This window comes from Passer domesticus, chromosome Z (genome assembly GCF_036417665.1).
Source record: "Passer domesticus isolate bPasDom1 chromosome Z, bPasDom1.hap1, whole genome shotgun sequence".
NCBI lineage: Eukaryota > Metazoa > Chordata > Aves > Passeriformes > Passeridae > Passer > Passer domesticus.
In genome coordinates this window covers 17,481,249-17,503,207 of record NC_087512.1, presented here as the reverse complement: position 1 = coordinate 17,503,207, position 21,959 = coordinate 17,481,249, and the positions used below count along the sequence as shown (strand labels likewise).

The 21,959-nt window shown below is 39.4% G+C and overlaps 2 protein-coding genes across 2 annotated transcripts in view; both read right to left on the bottom strand.

Annotated features, from left to right (window-relative positions):
- Positions 1-15,891, bottom strand: part of ITGA1 (integrin subunit alpha 1) — a 73,776-nt gene extending 57,885 nt beyond the window's left edge. Inside the window, exon 1 of the mRNA XM_064403461.1 lies at positions 15,358-15,891. Coding sequence (XP_064259531.1) covers positions 15,358-15,385 — 28 coding nt within the window. The 5' untranslated portion in view covers positions 15,386-15,891. The remainder of the gene's footprint in view (positions 1-15,357) is intronic.
- On the bottom strand, positions 4,687-9,582 carry PELO (pelota mRNA surveillance and ribosome rescue factor). Its single transcript, XM_064403561.1, has 2 exons — positions 8,660-9,582; positions 4,687-7,364 (listed from the first exon to the last, which is right to left on the bottom strand). Exons 1-2 carry the CDS (start codon positions 9,383-9,385, stop codon positions 6,933-6,935), a joined length of 1,158 nt encoding a protein of 385 aa, XP_064259631.1. The 5' UTR covers positions 9,386-9,582; the 3' UTR covers positions 4,687-6,932.
- Positions 15,892-21,959: the final 6,068 nt, after the last annotated feature.

The window sequence follows — 21,959 nt, the reverse complement described above, 5'->3', positions numbered from 1 at the left end:
TCATTAATTTTGTTTTTTCTGAACACTTATCTTTGTTCATAACAAAATATTTTATCTCATAAGAGCAATAAACAGGACCATGCAAATCTATACTTGGATAAAACAAATGCAGACAGCTTGAAATAGTTTAGGCAGTCATATTTTACCAAGAACACAATGCTTGACTATGTACTAATAGAGTTTTAACAACTGATTTCTGGGGCTTTCTTGAGAAAAGGTTTAAAAGCCTGTCATTTGACTGATTTGACTTACCAGTCTTTATCTCAGTTGAAATGACCTGAAAACTTAAAAACTGCCAACAAACCTTGTTACATAAGGCTTCATCTATCTTTCTCTTTTTCTTCTCACCAGGTACCCTCTCCAAAAGCCTGTAAGGTTTATTTCAATCAGCTTCTGTTGGTTTGAGTTTTTTTTAATGTCTGAAATTTTTCCTTTGCTTATCACACAGACTGCCAACACAACACAGTGAGGTGTTTGTTTCACAAAGCAGTATTTTTGAAAAAGAAGGTGGTTTTCTGACAGGTATGAAAGGAAAACAAAGACAGTCTTTCACAAGCCTCAGATACAGCAATAGCGGGGTGGCCGGAAATGACTCCATAGTGAGAGGATTAGGAAGGTCTCAATATCTCTAGAGTCCGTCTCAGGCTCAAAGCTCCTCTCCCCCAGACACACACACAGAGCTTAATCACATCAGCTGGCATCTTACCCTCAGCCAAGCATGAGTTGTTAGAACTGAGTTCAGATATTTCAAACATTCACTGGGTCTCCCTTTGGGGAAGAAGTCACATACCCAAAACAGCATCTCATGTTTTCCATTAAACCACAGCTTTTCATCTTTCCTCACAGCTCTGGAACTTGGAACAGCTCTCTAAGGAGACAGCTGCTCTTTTTCTGCCTCTCACCACTGCTGTCCCAGTAGCTCCTACATACAGCTTTGCAGCGAGGGCAGCTAGTGCCCCAGGGGACTTGACTGTCCTGGCAGACTGCCAGTGTTCACCCACCACTGTTTCTGCAAAGTCCATTTGAATTTCTCTTAGACAACCTAGGAACAGAAATTTCCACTCAGGAGAGGAATAAATATATGGGATACACCAGTTCTCTTTACCAAATGGAAGTGGTCTTATGGTACCTGTTTGAGCAAGATAAACAAATGCAATTAATTAGCTTCTCTCACACCTGAACTAAACAATTTATCTAAAACACTTGAACAATGCAGGTCAAAGAAAAAGCAATTTTCTTCAGCAAAACCTGCTGTAGCTTTCAGCTTCAGAAACCATTAAAGGAAATGCCCATGAGCATTTAAAAACTGTCAGACTTCCTGAATTTATCACTTGCTACCAAGTTCCTCCTACAGTAAACAAATCTTCCAGTCTTGAAGATTATTATCAGCCCCGCATCCTGAGCCAATCCTGCAGCTATCAAAGCAACTACAAGCCTTTTTCTCTTACTAAACACATACACACACACACACACGTATCTTCACATACAAACTGTCTCAGTAAAAAGTGTGCTAAAAGTACTTGTTCTAACCAAACCAAAAGTACTGCATGGGAAAGAATCAGCCCATCTTCAAAAGCGGATTTGCGGGTAGCCATCAGGTCCAAAATCTTTTTGAAACATGAAGCACTATTCAGGCTTTTTTCTGAAAAGACTACAGATAGAAATGTGTTTGGTAGAACAGTTCTAGTTTTCAATTATTTTCTTTTCACATTCAGACCAGAAATATGAAAATTGCCTCCTTCATCCCTTCAGACATCATGCCTGAGCCAGCTGTGATTCCGATATCTCAGACAAGATATAAGAATATCTATTTGTTCAACGTGGAAGTTGTACTTACCAATGACACTGACAGAAAAGGGAGCACTTTCAGCTAGTGTTAGCTGGCACCTTAGCCTAGTGTTTAATATGAAAGAGAAGATGGCCTTAAGCTTTGTATCTTCTGTTCCATTTGAGTTCTTAAACCCCTACACTCTTTCTTTGCTATTCCAGGCTTGGCTTGGACTAGAAATTCCATTTTGGACCAGAGAAAACACTTCCCATCATGTCTGGTATGTACATTCCTAAAAAGGAGGACTGGTTTCAACTAATTAACATTCTCTAATGGAATAACTGCTTTGCCAGAGGATTCATGATCAGCTCTAATTTGACTTCTAAGTAATTATTAGAGCAACATGACAGCAATTACATTAGCTGTGAACGCAGCATTTCCCAAAAAGAGTGCAATAAATTAAAGACAGATATAGCAAAAAACTGACAAGACCTGGCAGGGCTTGAAAGTTGCTGCTTCATGTTGCATTTCCCAGAAGACACTGACTTGGAAGGAAGGGCTGCTCTGATACCACTCCCCTCTCTGTTTCTTATACAGCTCTCAAGTGGGACAAAACAAAGAATTATTTTCAGACAACAGAAAAAACAACTGTGATTTCAGAAACCTTTTCCTTACATGTTATTTTAGGCTAAGACACCTTAGGAGTCAATTTTTTCACAGGAAAGCTACAGAGCATCTCTAAAACAGTCAAATTCATAAGCTGACAGGGGATATACAGTTTGGTTGTTAGGCTGAAGACATGTCTTTCCTTCAGATTCTGTATCATGCAAGCAGTTACCCTCAAATCCAAGTCAATGCCCTGTTTGAGTCAAGAATAAAATATGTGGTAAGACTAAACATTACACTTATTCAGCAAGTCTTTGGGCAAATGCCACACAAGAGGCTTCACAGCCTGTGTTTACTCTTTCCACTGCTGAAAAAGTCCAGGCTCAATCTGTGTCAGAGCCTGAATTAAGAATGATAATTATCACAAAACCAAATGGTTAGGCATTTTCTTAACCCTAAATTTGCAGAATAATGAAACATCAAAATACTTCTTACCCACACAAAATCTGAATGAACCCTGAAAGCAATTTGAAAGACAGATACTGGAAAATTGTTTACTGCAATGCCCTGTCACCACTCTCTCCCCACTACCTGCTGTATCAAATCAGAACTGAGAAATCTTCATATTAAAGCAACTGATGCAAGAAAAAAAATCAAGTCTTAAATTCTGCCTATCTAAAAAATACATAAGTACTTTTCTGAAATCATTCCTTCATTTTTTTTGTAATTATGCCACCTGTAGGGATTTTAGGTTATAAACAAGAATTCCTAATTGCAGACTTTCTAATTGCTGCTTCATATTTTAAAAATTGATTTCTTTGTTCCTTTGTAGAATCAGTAGACTACACAGCGTAGAAATATGGGTTCAAGTAACACATTCTGACAATATGGGGGTTTTTCCTGCAAAACTCAGTGTCTACTCTTTTATGAAACAAGTTTCTATCAAAGCTATCAAAGTCCCAGAGAAATGTGAATGGATTGGGTGATCTAAAATACACATGCATATGAGTACATTTTTCTAGACCAATAATCCAGCGTTCAGAAAGAAATTTGAGAGGCTCAAGTGATATATCAGTTCAATCAGAATTGAGCTATAATGTATCTTCACTGGACAAGGCAAACCAGGGTCAGCAGCTCAGAAGCTGTAAGAAATTTTCAGAGGGTAAGTTAGGTTTGAAATTCAAGGCTACTTAACCTGTGAGAGAACAGCTGCAAATGAAAATTTAGACATTTACACAGTTCTAAAAACATCATGTCTAGTCCCATCACAAGTTAAACTGAAGAGCTATGGGGTCTTGTTACATTGGTGGTCCAAAGATCATTTGTTACTAACAGTTTACTTATACAAGGGTAAAGACAGGAAGAGGGAGATGAGGAATTCCCCAGTCAAATATTGTTAAATGCTTTACAGTTTTACTGAAGGATTTATCTTTTATTTTGCCTTGTAATAAGCAGGATTATTTTGGTCTCTAGCTGGTGGTGACCTTGCATTTTGCACCAAACTTTAGCTGATTAACAACCACAAAAAAACATACATGATAAGTGGATTTAAATGCCAAAGGTGACAAAACTAATAGACTGGGGCCTGTTCCAAAATACAAATTTGCAAGAGATGCAAAAGAATAACTGAATAAATTTATTTGAATCTAGCACAGCAGGGTTCGTGATCAATCCAATTTCATACTTTTTAAAGCTTTCTTCCTACCAAATGTAACAAGCTTTAGCAAGCCCTACAATGCGTCTTCATTCATTTTGAACACAAAAAAACTGGAAGCTAAACCACACTATTAATTCACAGAATTATGCCAGAATATAGTCCTAAACTAAATGGAGAGACTTCAAAATACATTTTTTAGTTTAGCTCCAAACAACAGACACAAAAGATATTTTCCCATGGCACTAGCACTCACTCCTTTGATATGCTGATAGCATGCCCCTTCTGTGCAAGTGTTATCTATACACACAAACTAAGGTCTGCATTGAGCAAGCAACTTTGTCAGTATGGACTTTCCAACCATTCAAAATTCCTTGAAATATGGAAGATACTAGCAACCCTGGAAATTGGCCAGGTCAAGCACAGCACACATTTTCAATACCAAAGAAAGCTCTTAAGCTGTTTCCTGAAACAGGATGCATTTGTATACATAGTGATTGTATATTTATTTTAAAACAAAAATGCTTACCAAAAAAAAGAAAAAAAAACAACAAAAAAGCCACCCTTCCATACTTTTTTGAGCAATTCCACGAGTATTTCTTTCAGAGACATAACAACATGATAGCAATAGCTCAAAGAAAAGAAAATTACACACAAATTAGCCAATGCAGAATTTTAATTCTAAGGATAAATTCAAAGAATCACTATTGTCACATTTTCTTAGCAGATGAAAAAAAATGCAACAAAATTCTTTTCCTTGATGGCAACTACAGGCACAAAAAACAAAAACACCATTGTAATCATGTAGTAATCAGCAAAAACTCTTCATAACTTCTGCTTCACAATGAAATAACTGGAACCAATCTGGTCTGATAAAACAGCAATCCATCTCACAACCAAAGAACAGTGATTGTCTCTCAGAGAGTTTGTTGAGAAAAACTAAGAATTTCTGGTGCACTACAAATTAGAATATGTCATTTGTATTCAGCTGCAACAAATTGGCATTACTTAGAAAAAGGGAATATACTGCTATACCATCCTATGTTATAAAAGCTTGGAGAAATGAATGACTTTTTTTGATACGAGTTTATTTAAAGCCCTCATCTGCTGCCTATAATTAAAATTTCCTGGTCAATTTCTTCTGCTTCCTGTAATGAGGAACTAGTAATGAGAGGAATCAATGTGCTTTCTAGCTAAAAAGTGTGTAATAAAGTTAGGCAAATTAAAAAAAAAAAGAACTTAATTTAAGCAGTCTTAACTGCTAAAAAAGGCCTACCTGACCATTCTATGACTTGTGGCACCCAACACCATTCAAAAAATGTAAAGCTCAAATAACATAATTTGTGTGCAAACTGACTGTAAACAAGTGTCTCAATGGGCTTGTTTGTGTTCAACAAAAGAAGAACTGAGGTGTTACAGCTCTAATACAAGTTCTTTTTAAGAAGTTCTTAGACTGTGTGGATGATGTAGAAGAGGGGAGATGGCTTTAATCCAAAAGTACTTCTGTATCAAGAAGTTTAGATTGATGTTTCAGCTACCAATAGACAGTATTAAATTCAAAGAATTGGCACCCTTGAACATAGGCGACTATCCTTAAAAATGATTTTCCTAAAACTATTCTACCCAGACTAGGAGTTTTGGTTGTTTTATTTTTTAATGTTGTTTTATTTTTTAATGTTTTATTTTTTAATGTTTAAGTGTTACAACACTTTCCGTATTACAGAATTATTCTGTAGTTCCTCTTCTCACCTTCTCTCATGTTTAAAAAAGGAATGCCTATTTACACACACAAACCATATCATCAAACCTGGGTTTGAAACAATACAACCACAGGTTATGTCTTAATCTGAAAGCATTTTTTGCTTCCTCTACACAAGATTTACTGCCCAGTGAAGAAAGAAAGCTCTTTCTGGCTCTCAGTACTTTGAGCTGACCAAATAATTGAAAAGGTAGTTCTCACTTTTACAGTTGCCACTATCTTAAGCTGCAGTCTGATTTATAATTTTGTCATCTTTATTTCTGTATCACCGTTTATGTATGTTTTAAAAGAAATATGCAAATAGAATACCAGATTATGAAGTTACCTAAACGACTTGCTTTCAAAAGATTCCTTGTGGAAACTAAAATCCTGATTTTCTAAGTTTCTTCCACACTTTCTCAGAATTGGGTGCTAAATAACGCCAGTTTAGCAGAATACAGTCAATGGCACCCTGTTAGTCTTCAGGACAATCTCCCAAGGTAACAGCATTCAAAAAGATAACTCAATGGGTGCACTGAGAGTCACCATTTGTCCTGCATCTACTACTGTGTTAGCAAACAAATGGTTAATTTAAAGGGTCTTGTTGCTGAAAGACTATTTGAAGTGCTTCACAGAAATATTTAAGTGGTTAGACTTACGTCACCACACAAAGCCCTAAGATTTGATATTGACCCAATTCCTTTGACACCTTATGAAGAACAGGGAGCTCCTGTGAAGACCAAGCACAGTTTTGACAGGTCTTCCAAGAAGTTTACATTTGTTTCACAATACTTTTTCAAGCATTTGAACAAAAATTGACTAACGTGAATTTTCCCCTGTTAGTTTACTATTTTTTTCACTAAGTTGACAGTCTGCCTTAACATGCAGACTAAGCAGCACTGGGGAGCCAAATTAGTTTCTTGTACTGCTGGTGGTCCAGAACTGCAGAAACAGTCAGTTCAGCACAACATACCAATAATTATTACCATACATCAGGTATCAAGTAGTGTGCTGAGTGAAGCTATATATATGCATGTATACGTTTACTATTAAAACTTTTAAATTACATGTTGCGGTACATCTGCACCCAGTATTCAGGTCAGGAGAACCTTTAACGTCATTTCAACATGACATGGAAAAGAAACTGCAGAATGAAGTCACTCTTATCAATCCTCTTCAGAGCTAGATTCATCTTCCTGGTCAGAGAGCTCAGCAACAGGAAAGCGCAGGATAGCTGCCACCCCTGTCAGCTGGCCCAGCTGCTCTCCAGACACATGGAGGCTGGAGAAAATGCGTACTGTGCCCATGTTCTCCCGAACGCTATCTACCAATTTAACGTATCGGGCACGTGTGGCCACATCCTGGTGCCGAAAAAGCTCATCGCTGATCAGCAGGGTATCAATGGCCATGGCTTCGTTGGCCTTCTCCACGTGTTTCAGGCCATAAAAAGCCCGGTCAGGTTCATGCTGCAGCATTTTATAGAAGTCATCTAAGGCTTTGACCTCACCAGCTGCCTTAGTGTCAGAAAGACGGCTAGTTACAGCTGGGTCGCAGAGTGCTTCCTTCAGCGCGTATTTATGTCCTGAGGAAGAGTGGACCTAGAGGGAAAACAAAGTCAAAGGTTTGGTGTTTTCAAAGAAAAGGGACCATCTTCTTGATTAACCAGTCACAAACACCCTCTATGATACGTATTAATCTTGATAATTATTTGGGGAACTTATCTCCTTCTTGAAACACAGATTTTTTTCCGAGTCTATCCTGCATCCCAAAGTCTGTATCAAATCCCTTAAACTGCCTTTCAAGCAGCACAAGAAAACTGCCTCTCTTCTTCAAAGCCTGGATAAAATACACGAGTTCCACAGCTCTCAAGGTAAGGCTACTTGAAACTACCAAGAAACTAAACTCTAAGCCTAAGCCTCTTTTTTAAAGCATTCAAGAAAAGGAAGGATCCTTAACACTGCAGGTGTATAGTGTAAAAGCATCAACTCTGTGCAATTATTATGGCTGCAAAGCTGTTAAGTACATTAAAACTTCTCTCTGTTATCACTTTGCTACACGTGGAAAAGGAGGTTCTTGGTGCAATGGGTCTCTCAAGTACTGGGACCATTAAGCACTGGGACTCACTTCACTATCCCTGCCCCCAGATCACCCCAGGCCTACTCCAACCTAAAAATAATGTAAGTATCCTAATGAAAACATATTTCAGGCTTTGAATATGACTATTTCAGTATAAGGCTAAATCTGCACCCACTCAACCAGAGATGACTAAGAAACAAGGAAAAAAAAAGCACAGCCTTTAACTATGCAGTAGAAAACTAACAACGAAATTCTAGCTAATTTTGGTAATCAAAATTAACTAACCTATACCACATCCAGGTACTTTTAAAAAAACATCTTTGGAAAACTGTTATTAAACATGCGTGCTATACAGCGTGACAAAGTAACAGTGCAAAGTATTTTCCAACTTGCACTTCACACTTAATTGAAGAGCAAATATGCCTTTAGAGGGAGTTTGAAACTTCCCTACTCCACATTAAGGTGTACTAGGTGGGAACCATCTATATATCTATATATTATCTATACAGTATATATATATACTGTGTATATATATGTGTATATATATACTGTGTAATACATATATACTGTGTATATATATTTATATATACAGTATATATATATACACACACACGGCATATATATAGTATTCTATCTATATAGTATATACATCTATATACTATACTAAACTTCTTTTGGGAGGCATGATAATAATTTTCTCACGATGCTCAGTCAGAATTTTTTTTTAATGCTTTATTTCCCATGTAACTACCTTTTACTATCACACACAACTCTCAAGCCTCTTTTTACCCACTCTGGAAACTGCTTAGATCCTTACCTGTAGGAACTTGGACCTGTTCTCCAGCAGAAGTTTGTTGTCGGTCTTGACTGCCTGCTGGAACATGTAGTCACAAAACTGCTCCCGCACGAAGCCTGGGCTAGCCACCAGCACACACTTCACCACCTCAAAGTTGATATGCCTCTGGATGGCTTGCACCACCTGCTCGTAAAACCTCTCCAGCGCCCGGTCGTGCTGACTGCAGTTCCCTTTCCGCTTGCGGGGGATGTTCACCTCCACCTTGGCGCGGGTAAGCGTCATGCTCGGGGTGACCAGGCAGACGTGCGCCAGCCCCTCCTGCATGACCACGGCCGCCACATCGGCGCTCCAGGCCGGGTCGCAGGCCTGCTCGATGCGCTCCAGCACCACGCTGTCCCACTGCTTCTTCGCCAGCGTGAACTGGCGGTTGGGCTCCAGCTCGATGGTGTGGTAGGCGCCCATCTTCACGTACTCGTTCTCTTGGATGTTCGTGCCCTTGACGCGCAGCTGGCAGGCCTGTGAGTCGAAGTCGATGGTCTCCACGCAGAGGGTGAGCGTGGTGCGGATGCGGTTGCTGCCCACGCTGCCCGTGGACGACTCGGTCTGCACCTTGCGGATGGTGGAGGCGCGCAGGCTGTCACCCACCTGCAGCAGGTTGTAGGTGTGCCACATGTCCTCAGGCTCCTCGGGGATCAGCGTCACCTGCCCCGCATTATCCTTCTCCAGGTCCTTCCTCACCAGCTTCATCCTGGCGGCTCCTCGCGTCCCTCGCCCTGTGCCGCGGCGGCAGGCCTGCCCCGGGAGGGAAGGCTGAGGGCTGGAGCCGGCGGGACCGTACCCTGCCGGACGGACCGACGGACACACGAGCGGCCTTCCCGCAGCCCCCGCCACCCGCGCTCCTCCGCGCGCACGCGCAGGATCCCCGGCCGCCCCACGGCGCACGCGCAGTGTCCCCGCTCCCTCCTGAGGCGCCGCCGGGGCGCGCCCCGCCCCGCCCCTCTCGGTCACCGCAGGCACGGCGCATGCGCGGGGCGCCGCGCGCGGGTAACCTGGCGGCGCGTCCCGAGGCTCCATCCTGCGGAAGGAAAAATGCCGGGGCGGTGTGAGGGCGGGGGACTGGGGAGCAGCCGTGCTGCAGCCGGGTGCTGCGAGCACTGGAAGTCGGCTACTGCCTCGCCGGGAGCGGGGCGCCCCCGCGTTCGTCATTCCCCTCCAGCGCTTCACAGCGGCGGTCCAAACTCCTGAAGCCTCCCAACATCGTGCCACACGCTTCAAAGCACGAGAGGAAAAAGCCAAACCAAAACCGAACGGCCAAAGCCAAGCAGCTGTGGAAACTTACAGGCAGAAGAGGCGAGAGGTACAGCCCCGTGGCTGAGCGAGCACCGAGGAGCCGGGGGAGCGCCGTGCACCCCCGGCCTGAGGCGGGGCGAGGCCGCCACCGTGGACATGAAAACCGGGCACCGGCGGCATCGGAGCCTGACCTCTTACTTGGACCCTGCTCTTAAGCTGAATCCCGGTTTAAAAGGTTTTGGTTAAATTTGCAAGTTACACTTCAGCCAGTACTGAACCTTGACCGGCTTCCTTCCAGTTCTGACACGCTAGGGAGGCAGATAAGCACGTTTCAAAGGAAGCGGGGTGTTCACATAGAGAAATAAGATGCCTTGCTAAAAGCTCAATGATACTGCAAAGAAAATGGACCTGTACCATCACTACACAGCTGAATTTGCAGCCTAAACGAATATAGCAAGCCAGAAATAATGAAAAATTGTATCACTGTCCAAGAAGGGAGGAATATTGGAGAAGAAGAGAAGATACATGAGACCTCACAGCAACCTTCCAGTATTTGCCAGGGAAAAGGGAAGCTGGAGAGGGATTCTTCATCAGGAACTGTAGTGACAGGACAATAAGTAATGGGTACAAACTGAAAGAGGGGAAATTTAAGTTACATAACAGGAAGAAATTTTTCTTTGAAGGTGGTTACACACTAGAATAGTACCTAACCCCTGGTTGCCCAGGGAGGCCGTGGTTTCTCCAACCCTGGTACTCATTGGACGCGGCCTTGACAAAGCTGGGAATTGTCCTGCCCATGGCAGGGTGGGTCTACATGATCTTTAATGTGCATTTCAACCCCTTAAAAATCTATAATTCTATGATTCTGAGTTCTGTAGCTTATTTTTGAAACCGCATAAAAACTCCATTTAAGAATGAATGTTGCAAATTTAGAACAAGGGAAAGAATGAAGAATAGCAAAAAATGTTTGCAGGAGAAATGATTAAATAAAAATAAGTTGAGAAGGTAGGCACACTAATGTGCCATGCTGTGTGTCGCAGGGCAATTGCAACAGATAAGTTTGGAATAATTACACAGTTGGTAGCAGGAAAGCATGAGGCCATCTTACAGATGAGAAGGTGGTCAGAAGGAAGTTTCTGGTTTCTATTAGCTATTTTTTTAAATAAAAAAACCAACTTAATGTGATTATGGAATTTGCTGACTTGGAAAGGCTTTGGAGTCAAGAATTTGATGAGATACAAGACTACTGTGAGCAAAAATAATCCCATATCTCTCATTATGGTGTACCTATAAATTTCTCTGAAGTATCTAGTTCTAGTCAGTTGTGACAGGACAGTGAACTCGGATCTGGCCCAGTAATGTGCGTTCCTTTTCCCTGAGCTTGATACTGGTGTAAAAACAACTTTATCAGATATTACATAATAGGATTTATTTATCAGACCTCAGACTCTCTTCCTGTGAGTACACATGCTTAATTCTGTTAGCGTGAATAGTTTCACAGAATCAAGCAGGACCACCCAAGGGAATATAACATAAGCACATGTGTAAGTAACTGCTTGTTTAACTTGCACATAATAATAATTTTGCATTAACATTTTCATTCAAAAACAGAGGCAGAGAACTTCTGCATTCAGCTTTTCTTTAGGAAAGAGTGTGCATTCTACTTTACTTTCAGAGCTCCTTTCACTTGTCTATATAAATGCTGAATGGTGAATTTATGGCAAATTTTCTTCTTTACATTCTTTGCAACTATAAAATTCTCATGCTATTCTTTCAAGAAAAAATAGCTGTGGTGCATATTTGACTTTCACATTAAAATGTATTTTACTTTTTATTCTTTTACAGCTGTGTATTTACAAACTTTTCTGTGCTTATTCATTCCAGTCAAGCTTTTACAAGCAGCCTCATATCCCTGGAGATGCAATATGTTCTAGGTAAAGGTTGCAAGTTGGCATCCAGTAGAAAATAAACATTCCATTCAGGAAAATAGGTGATTGCTACATTAAAAAACCGCACAATAATGCACATGCATGCAGACACACACCTCACCTCACACACCCCAAAAGCAAAAACTCACAACAAACAAACAAAACCACAACCACAGAAGAAAGACCAACTTTGAAACAGTTGCCACTCAAAAATTCAATTGTTGTAGAAAGAGACATTTTGATATGGGTCTTTTCTCAAACAGCAAGCTATAAGATTTATACAGTTGTGAACAATGATCCACAAATATTTAGTGGCAAATGTAAACTTCAATGGATTTACCCACTATCAGCAGGACCACTGTCAACTTACAAAGGAAAATACTTACTGCAGATGATGCTTTGCCTACTCTGGTAAAAAAGTAAATATAGGATATCATTTGTTTGAGTATGTCAAAGTATGAGTAGTAGAAGAAAAACATCTCCAAAAGATTAGAAACCATAGAAGTTTGTAAGTTCATATTTTGATAATGACAGGAAGAGAGATGAATTTGATCATGGTAGAGCCAAAACAAGTGGGTACTTTTAACTCTTCATACAGTTTTAATATGAGAGTTCAAAATTCCATAGCCTGTCCCTGCCTTGGTAAAAGATTGAAACTATGTATAGAACCTAAGAGTTCTTTTAATAAATCACTCTGTAAATACAGTTTTATTGTTATTAATAATTGCAGAAATTTGACATCCATTTTTGGACCTTTTTAAGTACAATGCAAGATAAAAGGAAAATGGTGATAGCATATACCCATAGGGATTTAAGAGCCATGCTGGTTATCTAAGGTTATTATTCTGAAAATGTTTGAGAGACACTTCCCTATATCTTCAATTCTTGGTCAACTCCTTCATGAAGATGGGTTATGTACAAATTTGTAGGTTATGTACCAATTTGTACCTCTTCTTGTAGACAAGAAGAGGTAATTTTCGTAGGAAATCCCATCTCCTCCATATTATAGCCACTTTAGCTAGAATTTATGCAAACATGCTTTACATTCTGAATAAGAAAAACTAATGGGAAAGAATCTCTGATGTAGGGGAAAGTCTGCTAAGAAATATTGGACATTATTGTTGCAAGAGCAGAGGAAGATAAAAGAGACAGATGGAGAGGGAAACTTGGGAAAACATCTTCTTTTCATGCTTTGCCTTTGTCCTGTGGCTGTCCTGCCTCTACAGACTGAACAAAAACCACTTAATTTTCTGCATACATTTCTGTCTTTATCTATTTACCTTTATCTTTTCTGTTGTAAAGATGAGTACAGCAAGACCATCATCAATAAAGAGAGAAGTCCAGGAGGGAACAGGCTTTGCATAACACTGTTAAGTGAAGCTTTTAAAAGTAATGGAAACCCTTTAAACTGACTTCTTCATTCCTTAGCTTTTTAAATGTAGGGCTGGAGAAAACTTCAGCAGACCCCTAGTCAAATCATGTACATAGAGGCCAGCTGAAGTAAACTCAGCCATCCCTTATAGCTGTTCATCCAATTTCATCAAAGTCCTGGTGAAAGAGAAAGGAGAGGGCTTTTTTTGGTAGCCTAGCAATTCTTTACCTGAAGAGTACGAAAATTCTTCTGAATATTTCCTAATATTTTAGTCAGTTACGTTGATTTTCTTTTGTCCTTTGTTGGCTTTGGAGAACCAAGTATTCATCAATACCTTTGGAAGCCAACATACAAGATGTGGAAAGTAATGACTGAGTGCTCTCACAAAACAAAGAACATTGACATCTGGAGTAATATCTTCAGCAATAATATTTGGATAAAAAGATATATCTGAAATGTTCAACATTTTGCCCTTAGTTTTTTTTTCTACTAGATAGACAAGCCTAACTAATTCAGTCTTTTGTCATCATTTTACTCAGCCTTTTTATCAGGCTTCTCAATTCACTACAGTCTGTTTGCATGTCAGACTTGTTGTGGTCAGGATTCTCAGAGGTCTCATCAAAACAAGCTGAATTAAAAAAGAACAAAAATCTATATACATACAAATGTGCATAACATCTCTATGTGCCTCCTTTACTCTAGAATCTTTTTGTCTGCTAGATGTGCCAGATTATTTGCTACTTTTTTTCTTTAAAGGAAGAACAGAGTGTAATTTATTTTTAATTATTTTTAATGTCACTATATTTCTCTTTGTAAAGAAAACCCCTTGTCCACATTTTTATGATATTTTGTCTTGTTTGTGTAGGACTACTTCCCTTATTTATCAGAGACAATTTGAATCCTTTACCTGGTATCTGTAATGCCTCCTCTTATAAGTCTATTCTGTTTCCCAGCAATCTTTTAAAAATGAAACCCTTACCAAAAAAGTAATCACCTGGAAATCTGAATGAGACTTGAAATGTTTTCCTATCTGACAGTAAACCTTTTTTTCATTACTGATGAATTCATTGTCTGTCAGCATTACCAGTGTGAAGGGAAGTTGTGGCACACTAAATTGTTGCTGTTTTACAAAGTGTCCTTCTTGGAAGGAACACAAACAAAACCATGTTTTGGAGTATGCCACTGTCATAATAATGAAGACAGTTAAGAACAACAACTAAATATGGGACGCCAAATACTATATTCATATTTTCACATTTCCCAGTATCTGTTCTGTCTTGCACAATAAGCACAGAGGGAAGAGGGGAAAACTCTAGTTTTGCCTTTTCCCCACTTGCTGCTGCCTGCATCTGGACAATTCTTGTGAAATCGATTCCTTCCCCTGTTTCAGGGGGGATCTACTTCAGGTTCACTGTGTGCTACTTGCCTGCGCAAGAGCTGCTGTGGAGTTCAATGTCCAAGTTTCCAAGCGCATGAATCCCAGCATTGCCTTAGCTTCTTTCCCACTTCTAGGAATCCTCTGATTTCAGATCCAAAATGTGACTACAGACTGACTAGCTAGGGACATTGTTACTTGCTTCATTCTTTTTGTAGGAAAGCAAGTAAGTCACTATCAATGAGCCCCTAAAAGGAAATATTACATATTCTATCTCCGGATGAACTCATCTTTCTGAAGTGAGTGAGTGCTTCCTTACTTCCCTTTTACCAGTCAGAAGTCTGAAAGCCAACAGAGGAAACCAAAAAAATCTACACTAATTTAAAAAAAAAAGCCTCCAAAACCAACCAAAACCCAAACCAACAAATCAAATACATTTGTTTCTTCCAAGCCAGATTCAATTACAGTATGCCTTCTCAGCCATTCATCCTCATCTAGCAACCACCCCTTGCCCTCAGACTCTAAAATTGGTTTAGGGATTAAAGTTCCCAGAGAGACGCAAACCGAGGAGGTTGCTCACCGCCTGCGGCTGGAGGGCAGCTCCGGGAAGCGCACTCCCGGAGCAGGGATCTATGCGGGAGGGCGCCGTCCCTTGGGTGCCAGACCCTACCAGCTTCACCCTCTTCCCGCCGGGAGCGGGGCTGCCTTAGGGACCCCAGTCTTCAAAGCAAGGCAGAAACAAGACTTTACTCACCTGTCAGCATCCAGTAGGAGGCAGCCATGCCTGGGCTCCTGCGAGCCGGGGTCCGGGAGCCCGGGCGGAGGGCAGGGGTGGCGGGAGCGGTCCTGCCGCCGGCGCGCCCGGCTGAGCTGCGCTGCCGGTGGAGCTCAGCGCTCTGCGCCGCCCGTCCGCCTCGCAGCCGGGTTAGGCATTTCCTGTTTGTTATCCAGTCTTTACGTTGCTTCTTCGCGTTTAAGAAGAGTTTAGCTTCCTCCCACCGCACACAGTTTGCCCCCCACCCACCCCCTAAAGGTCTCTGAGTTTTGGAAACCTCCCAGTTGAATTAGCCCAGCGTTAGGATGTACAAATAAAGCCAAATCTCCCCCACTAAACACTCGGAGAGCGCAGCAGACCTTAAAGGGACATCTCCCCGTTCATAATTAATTAGTGTCTGCCGCCGGCCAGCCCCTGTCCCAGTAGGGCAGGAGTGAGCTGGGTGTGCTACACAGCCACCTCTTTCGCCTTAAGAACAGAACAAACGCGTCGTTGAGGTAGGGGGGGTGTGTTTGACTGCTCGAGTTTAATTTCTCTGACATCACCCCTTAAAAACGCACCCTTACGGCCGGTCATTTGCCCGCAAGAGGAAGCCAGCCACCCCCTCCCCATTCTCGGCAGCTCTGCAGACACAGTAACTCTTCAGACAGTGGGCGATTCTCTCGAGTCTTTGCGTCCTCCTGTGCTTTGCTGCATAAATACCAGACAGCTGCCTTTGCCCTCCTCTATCGAACGTTTGCATGGCATGCCTTCCCACTCTCCCTGCCCCCAAAACGACTTCACTAGTAAATAAATGAATAAATAGCAAAGGTAATAATCAGCCAGCTTCAGGCCCTTGAGCGGAGATTTTCAGGGTTTGTTGCACACTCAGGAAAGCAGTAGTTTTGCAGGACGTTTTGAGTTTATCAGACTGATGCTCAAGTGGAGTAGCACCCCTTCAGCAGTGTATGAGATCCCACACTGGACCTGGTGAAAAATAATTTTATTGTTTATAAAACAAGGGAATCATAGTGGCTCAAGAAAGAAAAAGAAAAGCCTAAGTATAAGGATTTGGAAATTTTGGTGCTTCTGTTTGGTAAGTGGAAGTGAGTGGAATTTTGGCAAGTTCCTTTGAGACTAATAAACTGCAACTTTTAATAAGCACTGTAATAGCTTATTGCATCTTCCAACTTCTGTCTTCATTTCATGAGAACACTTAGGGTGCACCTTGTAGATCTGTTGAAATTTTAAACTGCTCAATTTTAAAGCTGGTTTTAAAAGCAAAGATACTCAGCGGGACTACTCAAAGTTGATTAAATTAAATACATGTGTAACTTCTGCTGAATGAGAATTTTAGCATTTTAGCTTGGTTGGTGCCAGTTTAAAAAACAAGACACATTTTTTCCAGTCAAAGGTTTTATGCATAAGATTAAAGGAAATGGAAATGGCATCCAAACTAAAAGAAGACTGAGTTTATGGAAAAACTGTCATTTCATTTTTGCCAGCCAGTTTTGTTACTACTACTGTTATTCCAAAACAGAGTTCGTAACCCAGCATGCTAGAGCCAACAGCACACAGAGTTGATGTTGTGGTTTATTACAGTTGCAAGTCTGGGTGCTGGGTCATAATCCACAGAAGTCAGCACCCTCTGGGTTATAAAACTGGGGGTTTTTTATACCCTTTTTAGTGATATATTCCACCTACCAAATACAGATGGACTGCTGTATTTTCTTTAAAAATATCTAAGCCAAACAACCAGACCAAAGAACCAAACCTTTGTATTCCCTGTGTCACTATACTACAGCTTAATGAAGGAATTGAGCTTGCCTTCAAATCATAGTGAAAGATTATTTATTTATTTATTTATTTGTTTATTCTGATTACATCAGAGGAAGAAGCAGGGAAACTAAGGACTTTCTCATGGACTGAAATAAATTCAAGCCTATATGAAAATTATGAAGCATTTGATGAATATGTGGAGACTGTTGTCTCCAATATCATGTTGGAGAATAGCACTTCTTGAGAATAAAAAGAAACATTTTTGATGAAGAATTATTCTTAATATTTACCAAATTATTCTTAATATTATGATAAATTAATTTGTTTTTGAGGTGGTGTCCTATACGTCTTGCATAGGCAATGCCAAAAGGAAAATATTAGAGAAGATGAATTGCTGGACTGAACTAGCATTTCTTATTTATTTGAACACATTCAAGAAAGTAAAATGCACTACAGACTTACGGACACTTATCTGTTTTGGAGTGTCAAACTAGAAACAGCAGCAAGCCTTCCTTTTCACAGTTCATGTTACTGTTTGTGCAGTAGTTCAAGCAATGTTAATAAGATGTTGCTAAAATCTCGAAGTTCAAAGTTTCATACCTTAGTAGTAAGGAGCAAATGTATTTTAAGCAGGAATTTCTAGATGAAACTTATTGAGGCCCAGAAGTAGATAAGATACTAGGTAATTTTAATGTGAGAAAAACAAGTATTATTAGTTTCGGTGGATTGGATTGTAATAGTATACAAAAGCATTAGCCATAGTTATGGATAAAAGAAAAAGGTCAATTTACTTTAAAGAATATAGTTGGCTTGCATAATTTTTGTCTTTCTGAAGAATGTCACCAAATGCTGAGGAAGGATTTTTTTCTTAGTGCTATAAATTAAACATAATTTGTAACTTTGAACTGTGCCTCCTAACTCAGTTTCAGCAACTTGTTTTAGAATATGAGATATAGAATAAGTACACCAGTAGTTCCATAGAATCTGATGAAGTATTTGTGATTAAAGATTAGTTTAAAGACTTGGAAAAACTAGACTTTGAAAAGGCAGCAAAAATTAAAAATACCAGAAAGACACAATTCTTCTCCCCTCTAGGAGGTGTTATTCCTAAAAAAACCCCTCAACCAGTGGAAATGCTTTTTGTCCCAAAGGTCAGGGCTGAAGAAAGAGGAACCAAAGTTTTTAAAGTACTTTCAAAGGCAGTCAGTCTTACATAGTGGGACTGTAATTTACATAGAACTCATTTGCCATGGAATTTTTGCTTTCTCTCTTAAAGAAGGTATGAGCAATTTAAAATGCATAAATTTCAGTTTTACTTGTTGGGTCAGAAGGATCTATAATCTGTAACACAGGAGAGGAATGCATAATACAAGATTGACTTCAAATAGCCAGAAGCATGTCTAATTTTGTTCTATTAAAGGTATAGTATGACAGCATTGATATTGTAAGAAAGATGTTACATGATTCTGCAGTGTTCACTGTTGTTATTACACTTCACTATGCACTGCATGGAAAACACTATGTGTTCATATAGCTTCTAAGTGAATATTTATCCTTGAGATAACATATTATAATCTTGGATAGTTTACATTGCACTCTGGATTAGTAGTAATTTACATTTATATTTTTTTCTTACACTTGCTTATTCACAGTCTCCAACATGTCTTTCACCTTGATGACTTTGTTGTTTATTTTCATAATCTCCATTTTTTCCTATCTGATTCTAGGACCATACTAGAATTCACTTGGCATAACTTGTGGGTCTGTAGTCTGATTTTTATTATGTCTGAAATACTCAAGGGCTTCTTCTTCAAGTACCAGAACTAAGACCTTGCAGGATTTGGTATGGTTCCAGAAGTACTCCATGCATAAATCTTTTCATGTTTTACAGCTCGGCTTTTAACTGATACTTGATATTCTTGGAGAATGCCCATGCTTCAACTCCATCTGTATTAGCCAGTGGTACAAATGTGCCAAAAATCCTTTTTGCTATACAATAGGATCTTTATAAAATTTTTGTTTTGCAGATTGTGTTAGTTTAAATAATGTTGGTAGGAAATGTTATGGAAAATACCCTTTGTGTTCTGTGTTAAATCTATTCCCTACAATATCTTTTATTTCTTCTTGTTCTTTTTTGGATTGTATATCAAATGTCATAGTGTAATTGTGAACCAACTTAATATACAGCCTGTGTTCTTACTGACATTTTTGATTTTCCTCCTTAACAGTTCTCAAGTGTCTCACATCCTCAGCTGTGCTTCTTTTCTTTATGCATTTTCTATGCAAGTTTTTAAATATTCATTCTAAATTTGTAGAAATCAAAATTAGGTGTACCACAAAAATACAGGAAGACAGAAAGAAACGAGTTTGTACGGCATCATTTACTGCTACACAATCTCTTTAATTTTTGATTATTGCTTTATAATAATGTAGAAGGATTTTAGTGTTAAAACAGACTTTAAGATCATTGTAGATTACATGCCTATGCTTTTCATAATTCCTGAGGCTATTTCTATTTCCTTTGGGTCAGTTTCTTACTAATTTAGTCCTGATTTTTTCCTGCAAGAGGGAGATTTTTTGCTTGCTTATTTACTTACTTATGTACCTGTTTGTAAGTTATCTTTGGGCTCTATAGTACACTACCAAACTTTAACATGAATATATAGTTCTTCAAACTATACACTACAGAACACAGTCTATTCCACGTGAATGAGGTACTGACTTCTCTGGCCTGTCAAATTTTTTTTTTGTGTTGGAGCACTGGAGTCACTGCAGCTATGGCATTGAGTGTGAGGGGAATTTAACTGGTAATTTCAGGTGTGGTGGGTTGAAAACCAGAAATTAATATTATGTTGCACAAAACCAAGGACCTAGAAATTGCAATGGGTTTATAGGATTTTTCAATAAAGGTAGGTATAATAATTCAGACAGTGTTGTTCCATCAGTGCATTAATTCTACTGCAGTATACAAAGAAGATTTGCAATGAGCCAGAATTTAGGTGTAGAGGGTTAATTATTTTCATTAATGCCTTGGGCTTTCTGAAGTTCTGCACACATATTTCTTTCTCTTTTTATTAATGCTTCTTAACAATTAAGTGTTTTGTTTTGTTTTGTTTTTAATGTGCTGCTTGTGGTATGTTGTACAACCAATATTACTTATTGTTCAGATAGATTTCATTTATGAAGCTGTATAAAAGAATAACTTACTGAGCGCATGCTGTGAAGGAAGGCTAATTGATGTCACTAATTTCTCAAAATAATTACATAGTCTGCAGAATCTTACATTGTATTGCATTGCACTGTATTCATTACCTTCACAGCTGGTCTGCATAATATAATTACTTATTACTGTTTGGTTACAGAAAAAAGGTAGCTTTGATTATAATAACTCTGTGAAAACTAATTATATTATTTTTTTTCTTTCCTAATAGATAGAAACATTATCTCCCTCCTTTTTCCTTGATGCACACATTCTTCTTCCATGTCTATTGTATTGCTTTTAATGCAAAAGCAATATTTAAATATAGATCACTGCCCAAGCTTTTCTTTAATTTTCTTAATCACAAAATAAAAAATCTTGCTTTTCTTTGAAGGAACACAAACATAGTCAAGATGACAGCCTGTGTTTTATGGCCTATATTAAAATAGCAAAATAAAACAAGAAAAATCAACCAACAAACCAAAGCGCTCCAAAAACCAACAAACAAAACAAACGCACAAAAAACTCATAAGAAAACCCAGCACAAACACACAAAACCCACTAAAATGAAACAAACAATTCACCCCAACAAAACAGCACACAAAAGAAAAAAAAGATCCCTGTAGTGCAGAAACTTCAGCTTTTTGCAAGGATTACATCTTTGTTTTTTAATGACGTGATTTCATGAGAAATTAGAAGTTTGCAACACTCTTTCCACAATGAGGAACACATTGCTACCTTTTTTTAGGGAAGTTGCAAACCAGGCTCCTGCTCCGGTTTGAACTCCTGTAGATTGCAGTAAGTCTTTGTTTAAGGGGTACTACAATAATTTTTACCTGTAGAGACCTGTAATTCACATCCTACTGCTCCATCTACCTGTCTATATAAGTAATTTGTTTTTTGCTCTGAAAGTCTGGATCTTTCTGAATGTGGATCATATTGAAATAGTGGACAGCTGCCAGAGAAGGTATTATGCATAATTTTGTTAAAAGATTAAAAAAGCACTTTGCTTCAAGGTCAGAATTATAAATTGCACTTCTTCCTTACATTGAAAGACTGTTTGAAAAACATCTTCAATTTCCCAGAGTCATATCATAACCAGCAGACTTTTGCCTAACTAGTTGTAGTGTTCTGTTGAAACCAGTGATCTGTACTGGAGAGCTAAGGTTTCTTCAGGCCAGAAGCAATCTGTTGAACTGTAACTGTGGAAACTGCTGCAATGAACCTTTTTTCCCCTGTGCAGGCTGAGCTGTGTAGCTCTTGATGTCATGAAATGTGCTCTCCTCAAGTGACCAATAGATTAATGCATGTGCCATGTGACTGAATACAACCGTATAAGCCCTATCATATGAGTACTATGCAGATATATAAGGCTATTTTGCTTTTCCATATCAACCCTTTTAGATATGATAGGCATGAGCATGATTGTCTATGAAAGGGATGCGGCCAGGAATGCATGGAAAGGGGTGGCAAAAGGCAAGGCTCCCAAGACAATCCGAACCAGGACCACTCTGCCTACACCATCACCGTAAGCCTTCAGGTAGCCAGAAGAACCTTCAAAGTGACTAAATTGTCACTGGATACACCCAATCATTTTAGGTTGATTCACTTAAATGGAAATGCC

Bases quoted from the DNA above. Each gene is read 5' to 3' on its own strand.
- PELO (XM_064403561.1), bottom strand. From the start codon at position 9,385: ATGAAGCTGGTGAGGAAGGACCTGGAGAAGGATAATGCGGGGCAGGTG. The intron at 7,365-8,659 runs GTAAGGATCTAA...TTTTCCCTCTAG, and splicing joins ACAGGTCCAAGTTCCTACAG to GTCCACTCTTCCTCAGGACA.